The sequence below is a fragment of the Belonocnema kinseyi genome, chromosome 9 (genome assembly GCF_010883055.1).
Source record: "Belonocnema kinseyi isolate 2016_QV_RU_SX_M_011 chromosome 9, B_treatae_v1, whole genome shotgun sequence".
Classification (NCBI taxonomy): Eukaryota; Metazoa; Arthropoda; class Insecta; order Hymenoptera; family Cynipidae; genus Belonocnema; species Belonocnema kinseyi.
The window spans coordinates 2,446,070-2,454,550 of record NC_046665.1 but is presented as its reverse complement, the minus strand read 5'-3'; the positions used below and the strand labels follow the sequence as shown (position 1 = coordinate 2,454,550).

Sequence of the window (8,481 nt, the reverse complement as noted above, 5' to 3'; positions counted from 1 at the left end):
AGCTACAACTCTTGGAAATCTTAAACTGTACCCTAGAGGATAAATGTTCGATGGAATAATTTCAGTTGCTCGGAGTTGCAGGATTACCGAATTTTCAGGATTTATCCATATATCTGGTGGATTTTTCTGGAACATATGGAACATAATTTCACTTATGTATAATAATTTCGCAATATTATACACCAGAAGGTGAGAGGCGACGGATGTGGCGCATATAACATAGCAATCTATATAAACAGAATTGATTCTTTATCAATACAACTACTTATTTATTGCATTTTAATAAAAAGTGCACGTACGTTAAATTAATGTGCATAGTATCTACTATGACGCATTATTAATTTAAATTTTGTATACAAATGTAAAGAGTTCGCGTCACTCGAAGAAATAACTTCGCACATAATATGGTTATAAAAAATGTGACTTACTATATGTTTACGAAACAACATGTCATTCTTCGTTCTTAAAGTTAAGCACACATTCATTTTTTTGCGCTTTTTAAATGAATCACAAGAAATTTTGAAAAAAAGACGGAAAAAATATATTTTACACAAAAGTATTGCTTAGCTAAATATTTATTTGTTTTTTTTTAATCAAATAAGCGTCATTTCCTTAGTATCTTGATATTTTTTTAAACTTCTTTTGAAAAATGTGCTGACCCGCAGCAAGCATTCTGTCAGCGTATTTTCTATTCACATTCATCACATTCACGCTTTAAAATTACTAGATCATATATGTAAAAAACCGCAAGCCATAACATAATTAGTGTTTTCAGATCCTTTAACAGAGGACCAAGAGATAATAAGACAATTAGGGATCCCCCAACCTTGTGGTAGAGGACCTAGAGATATTGCGAAGCTTGTTATAATGAGTACTGCCGGGTCCTCCTAACAGATGAGCGAGATGTACTTCGATAACTAACACACCAGATCTTCTCATTAGTGGACTGATAGAGCCTTTCATAAAATAGAGGTTGCGATTATATGAAAACATAGCTTATCGAAATCTGAAGATACATTCCTTTTTCACCTAGTGAGTAAATTTTTATTTACCGCCTGCACATTAGAATAGAGATCAGATCTGCCAGCCGCGGAGTGTTCAGATCTGCTCAGGATGATCATGTTGTATTGCCTTAAATGTGGCTAAAAATAGATATTTTTGCACATGCAGGTTAGGATATCTCAAAAACCTGACGCATAGAAAAAATTAAGACAACGGATTAATTTTAAAAACACCGAAATCCTTCGGGGTCACATAGTCCGGTCTTTGGGTACAAAAAAGATGTCATTTTTCCCTTGCATAATTATTAATGAGGAATTATGAAATGAGTGAACCAAAAATTTTGTAATAAATTAATATTATTTTCTAGATAAGAAACATGACACTGGATTGTCCAATCAAAGTAAAATGTACAATTCATATATAAATGTTATATGTAATAAAATGTTTCGGAGATTTTTATTTTAAATACCCACAGGATACGCAGGCACATTCTTTTCTCGTTGTTCATGCTCGGCGTAGTTCACAGTATAATGCATGTACAGAAGCTTAGAAAACTACAAATATTACAAAACTGTATAAATTTATGTTTTTAAAGAGATCACTACATTTGTTTTTATTTTACAGTGACGGAAAATTAATTTACTTAAAGGAGTCGGCTCCTGGAAAAAATAGTCAAAGCTATGTGGATTACTTTTTTGAAAAATTTGGAATTAAATATAAGATTTGGCCAGCGTAGCAGTTAATAAATTGGGTATCAAATTTGCAAGAAAATCCTTATTTAAAATTTCACGTACTTCCCGATTCCAGACAAAGTTGTCTGCCAACTTTAGTCAATGCCACACCGTTCTCGTAATATTTTACCTAGGTATACGAGGTGTGTTAAAAAAATAAGGTGACTTTATGGTTTTCTCAAAAAATATTCATTTATTCCTCAATATTTATGTTGTCCATTTCAAAGTAATCCCCCTCAGATATAATACACTTGTGCTAAATCTTTTTCCAATCATCGAAGCACTTCTGATAATCATTTTGTGGCATAGCCTTGAGTTCTTTCAGCGATGCAGTTTTTATCTCCTCAATCGTTGAAAATCGATGTCCTTTCATGGGTCTCTTTAGTTTTGGAAAAATAAAAAAGTCACTGGGGGACAAATTCGGTGAATATGGAGGCTGAGGCATGACTGTGGTGCTGTTTTTGGTCAGAAAATCTTTCACAGGTAACGATGAGTGAGCAGGTGCATTATCGTGATGCAAAGGCCACGAATTGTTTTTCCAAAGTTCCGGACGTTTTTTGCGTATCGCCTCTCGCAAACGGCGCATAACTTGAAGGTAATACTCCTTATTGACCGTACGACCTTGTGGTAAGAATTCCTGATGCACTACGTTACGGTAATCAAAGAAGACAGTGAGCAAAACCTTCACATTTGACCGAACTTGACGTGCTTTTATCGGTCTTGGAGACTCAGGATGCTTATAACCCTTTTGAGAAAATCAGTATCATTATTGACTTCATTCAACATCTCCTGAGCGATGGTCATGCGATGGATCTTTTGATCAAAATTAAGCAGTTTTGGAACAAATTTCGCTGACACACGTCTCATGCCCAAAACGTCCGAAAAGATAGCATGGCATGAGCCAACCGATATGCCAACATCTTCAGCAACTTCCCTGATGGTAATTCGGCGATTTTTCAACACCATTTCTTCCACTGCTTGAGCGTTTTCATCCGTTGTTGACGTGCTGGCACGTCCAGGGCGAGGTTCGTCTTTGACATCCTCTCGGCCTTCTTGGAACAGCTTGTACCACTTACACACATTTTTCTTACTCAGAGTAGACTCACCGTATGCAACTGTCAACATTTCAAGAGTTTTTAGAGCACTGGATTCCTTTTTTCACACAAAATTTAATGCAAACTCTTTGCTCCATTTTTTTCGAAAGAAGAAAATCGCCGAGTACACCAAACCCTTCTAACCTTTTACGCCTCTGTCAGAAAAACAACAAGAGCTATATAGTCAAAACTATGAACATATGATCGCGACGAGTGTACCAACACAACAAAACAAAAAATTTAAAACTTGAATGTATGTAACCCGCGAAAATTGAAGTCACCTTACTTTTTGAACACACCTCGTATTTTGCTAAAATTAAGCTCTGGAAGCAATTTCAAATAAGCAGTAATTAAAATTTCAAATTATATTGTCTTTTTTACAAAATAGTTTTTCTAACAATATTTAACGTATTTTAAAGCCGAAATTAACCATTTTTCGAGCCCGCGACAGGCTTTTCCATAAGATTTCATGTTTTTGCCACGACTTTAGACAGTGATAATTAAAATTTTAACCTGGCAAGGGCACCTAAGATAGGCATTATGTGAAGGAGGACATATTTTTCCGCGAAAAAAAAACTAATTTTAATAATATTTCATCGAACTGATCCAATAGTCGGACTACTTTAAGGCTATATATACATGAAGGAACACACTGTCATTACAATACTTGCGCTCGATTATTAATATGTATTTATACAATCCTCTAATAAATTATATAGTCGTAAAAATTAAAATTTCCAACTTGTACATCGAATTTTAAACATGATAAACATTTTTCACGAGTAAAACAAAAAGTTGTTAAAGGGCTCGAAAAAAATATTGGAAGCTTTTTAAGAATTTTAAAAGGATTCGAAAGAAAAATAATAACACGTGATTTTTATTTTCAAAAATTAATTATATAAGAAAATTGAAAAAGAAATGATAAAATAGACGATTTCGAACAATTATAGATTTATATATTATAGAAAATTTTAAATGATTTAATAGTTGAAAAAATTAATTTTAAGAGAATATTTCAAAAGATTTCCAAAATTTTCCAGAAAGAATTGGTAATATTTTTAAACAATTTTTTAATTTTGAACAATTTCATAAACATGTTAGAAAAAATTCCGAGTCAATTGCAAAGATATTTTGGAATTATAGAAGTATTAAATTATTGAAAATATTTTAAAACTTTAAATATTTAAGAAAATTTATAAAATACATATTTCGAAACTTCTAAAAGACATCAGAATCTTTTAAAGTTGCTCGAAATTTTTCCTCATAATTCATATTTTTAGATTCTTTTTCGACACATCTGAAATGTTGAAATTTCTTTTTAAAATTTCTCAAGTATGTAAGGAATATTATATTTATATCAATTGAATGCCAAAGTGATAATACTTAGTTCTTTGCTCTCAGATTTAAAAATCTATTTAAAACCTAATTTTAGCTCGAATTTAAGTGTTCAGAAAATTTTCAAAAGTAAATAATCATTCGAATTCTATATTTTTTATTTAAAATTATTTCTCAAATGAAAAATAATACACGCGCATAGTACGTGACAATACGATTTAAATTTTTTCGCAGAGCATCAAGTGACTAGTAACATTTTCAGACACTCGAACATAACTCTAGTTTTTTTCATCATTCGTGTTTTTCAGAAAGGATTAAATCATTTGGCGACTATCTAATCTAATTGCTTAAAATATCAGGAAGCTGATAGAGTGATAATTAATTGGCCATTTCTGTCAGTCATATTTTTGTTTGTAAAAATATGTTTGGTATATTTGTTAGGTTATAATGCTGGTTGTCGCAGGAGGATATCAACGTGGCCCGAGCTGTCGGGGCAGAGTAATATTCGGGGACAGACATGCCTTATCACCTTGTACAGACTTTCTTAGCCATACACTGGGCCCTCCTTACATTATATATTAACCGTGTACGTATTCCACTATTGTTACTTGCGAATTGTAAAACATATCTCTACTAACGTATTTCTTTTCTTATTTAAGAAGAAAATTAATGATCCAATACTATAAAATGACTTAAAACGAGATATATTTCCGACGATATTATGTACAATATATATCCAGAAAAATTTATGTATTCAAGAGAGATGTCTCTAAAATAAATACTTTTAAATGACGCCGTTTTTTGCATTTGCTTATGAGACACACTTATAGAATAATTTATAGAAATATTCAAATTCACATTTTTATAAGTTAAAAAAATGTTGACATGCCAATTCCGTTTCATCGGGCGAGCTAAATATTTTGCACGCAAAATAATTCTGATCAATTCCGTTTCGATCAGTCCCTTCTTTGAATACACTTTTATCGCATTCGAATCATTTCGAGAGCGCACAAGACAGATTCATTGTGATGGACTCTGGCAGCAGAGTAAGAGAGGTGAAACTGAGATCAACCGCGAGCAAACATACAATAGAGGAAGAGTACTGCTTTCAAACGAGAAGAAAAATCAAGATCCAGGTTTTTCTTAAGCCCAAAGATCTGGCTGAACTGGATGAAGAGCTTTGTAGAGATTTTTCTGAAGTATCTGACCTCTGGACTATCAGTTGTAGTATGTACAATTCTACGAGAACTTTGGCGGATGGAAACCATGACAAAACGGCTGATCATAAGACCAAAAGACGAATGCATCAACTTGCCATAAAGATAGGCTAGACAAGACAGTACGCACCCCGCATTCATGGTGCGATCGACTTCATAACATCTGAAAAAAATTTAACTGCCAAGGCCAGACTGTTTGTGCGCGAACGGCGTATCCGCCATCACACACTCAACAAGTTAAAGCTGCTGATCACGAGGCAGCATACTGTTGACATAATACGGGTACACTTGGACTCTAGGAGAAGTCTACAGCGGAGAGACAGGTAGGTAAGATAAAATCAACAGTTTTTGTCTGACCGATCTCGACTCTTCCAAGACCCTCCAGTTACTAGCAACTATCCTCATAACAGCTGAGAAGGAAGGCCCACCTATCACTACCGAAGAGGTCAAAAAAGTATTAAGAGGCACGCGGAACTATTTCCCCTGGGACCAGATAGTATCAAGACCTTCTAGTGGAAAATGTTTCCTTTAACACACCAGCGATTGTCCTGCATTTTCACCTAACATCTAAAGTCGAAAAAGCTTATTTCAGAGTGGTTAGTGCACGGACGCACTGCGCTCCTCCCGAAGATGGGCAACTTATCTGACCCAAAAAATTACAGGCCAATAACATGCCTGGACAATCGGACCGGGGTAGCAAAAGATGTATGAAAGATGTCACTATCTCTTGAACTTCGACATGCCGAAGGGTACCTCTGAGGAAAACCTGTAAATCGAGAGCTCAAGGTCATTCATGTATTTCACATTGAGGATCAAAAGATCCAGGATAAAAAAGAGAGCATCGAAGTCTAGCTCTGGAGCAGTGGTCGGCAAACTTTTTGCTCGTTTTTCAGGTAAGGGCAGGTTTGACCCAAAAAATTGTTTTCGCCTGCCGCGCTTCGTTCGTCAAGGCTACATTTTTCCTGAAATGGGTTGTCCCTCGGCAGAGGTTCATTGTTAGACGGAATACTCAATGTGAATAAAAACTACAAATGAATTTTGTTTTAAATTCTGATATTAGCGATTTATAATTCTGGAATTCGAAATATGTGACCTTTTTCCTAGCACATAACATCTAAACCAGCACTTGTGAAATTAAAAATTAATAATTTGATGGAATATAATAAACACTCAATTTTAAACTAAAAAGTTATAATGCATTGATTTTTAGTATTTCAAGATGTTTTTTAGGGTTTTTTTCGCAAACATTCACTGATTTTGAATTTCGAGGTTTCAGAAAGCTAATTTTGAAATTGAGAATTTTTTGTTTTAAATTTTAATTCACGTTACTCGAACCACTTAATAAAGGAAGCATCCATGGCGGGTTGAGCCTTCTTGCTGGCAGCAGATACTGCCATGAAATTTTGACTTGACCCGCTGTGGCAGCTAGGGCTACCGCGCGGCAGTATTTCGCCGACCACTGCTTTACAGATTGTCAAAGAGAGTACCAAGTTCGTTATTGAATTTTTTACTAAAGCTAAAAAGGACATCACATCAATGGTTAATAAAGGAAAGAGAGGTATAAAGAACTTATAAGGGAGTTACGACGGTTATATCCGGAATACTCTGTTAAGCTAGTCATCATTATCATCGGGGCTCTTGGGGGTGCCAAGCTCCCAGTCGTAAATCGCCCGAGACAAATCCTTGTGTGTCAACAAAATGCTAAGACACTTGCGGGGAAAATGCAGAAGGCGATCGTCCTTAAGTAGCTTCGTGTCCTCAGAGTGCAAGAGACTTTTGACTGGTCGTCTAGCTAAATTCATCGCAGACTGTGACCACCTATCTCATGGTCGTGAGACGTGCTTATAGTTGAAAAATTACTGCGATTTCGCAGGGAGTGGGTGCAATTTTGTAAAATGGCACCCGCTCTCGATGATATTCCGTATATTAAAAGACATGTGATATAACATTCATTTCGTTTAGTTTAGCATAATCAATATTATATCCGTGTATTAAGAAATATTGACTTTGACCTTCATTTTTTAAAAGTAAAATGTTTATTTTTCCAAAAAATGCCTACGATTCACAGAAAGAGCATTAAAACCCCTATTTTGAATTAGGAAAGTGATTTTTGGTTACAATTAACAGAGGGCGGATGAAAGGCCAAAGTAAAAAAATGTTTGGTATGAGTGACATTCATCAAATTATAAATTTAGGACAAATTATATTTTTAAATCCCCAAACTAAAAATGTAAATCAAAATAGGCGGTATAAAATATGAAATGATTGCAAAAGTAGGGTATTCTACAAAGATAAGGCGTCTGCATTTAAATGTAGTTTTGCACTAAAAAAATATTATTTCCCTGGCGGATCAAATGAACGGAAAGCATACGCTACAGCGCAGCCGTATTGTATCCACATTGTATCCCTTTCGTATCATGCAACAAAAACTAAAAAAAACGGACATCTCTGTCACTCCTACGGCATTCACCTTAATATCGCTCCTCTAAATGCTCCTAGGGAAATTGAGTCAATTGTCGAGAATGGGAAGTGCCGCATATACTGGAACTTTATATTCTCGACAATTGTTTCTGTTGCTCACTCGAGGCCTGACATGGTACTTCTTGACTTTGAGAAGCGAACCATGTTCGTTATCGAATTTTCGGCACCAGCTGACAAAAACATCATAGCCAAGGAGAATGAAAAGAAAGAGAGGTATCGAGACCTTATAAGGGAGTTGCAACGATTGTACCCAGAATATTTTGTTAAACTGATCGTCCTTATCATCGGCGCTCTTGGAGGTGCCAGGCTTTCACTTGCTAATAGCCTAAAAAGCATTCCTGCGTGTCAACAACATGCTAGAACACTTGCGGGAAAAATGCAGAAGGCGGTTGTCCTTGGGTCACTCCGTGTTCTTAGGGTGCACGAGCCTTTTGCTCGATCGTCGTATTGATTCATTTACAGACTGTAACCACCTATCTCAGGGTTGTGAGACGTGGTTTTGGCTGAAATTTTCCGCGATTTCGCTGGAAGCGGGTGCAATTTTTCAGATTAGCACACGCTCCCAGCGAAATCCTGCGGTTGTCCTTATGACAAATTTTTAATTAGATATATATACACACA

The 8,481-nt window shown here is 35.4% G+C and overlaps 1 protein-coding gene across 1 annotated transcript in view; it reads right to left on the bottom strand.

Annotated features, from left to right (window-relative positions):
* LOC117179645 (DNA ligase 4) overlaps positions 1-8,481 on the bottom strand; it is a gene marked incomplete at its 3' end in the record, with an annotated part of 228,259 nt that continues 219,778 nt past the window's right edge. Inside the window, exon 8 of the mRNA XM_033371650.1 lies at positions 1-126. Within this exon, the coding sequence (XP_033227541.1) occupies positions 1-126 (126 nt within the window). The remainder of the gene's footprint in view (positions 127-8,481) is intronic.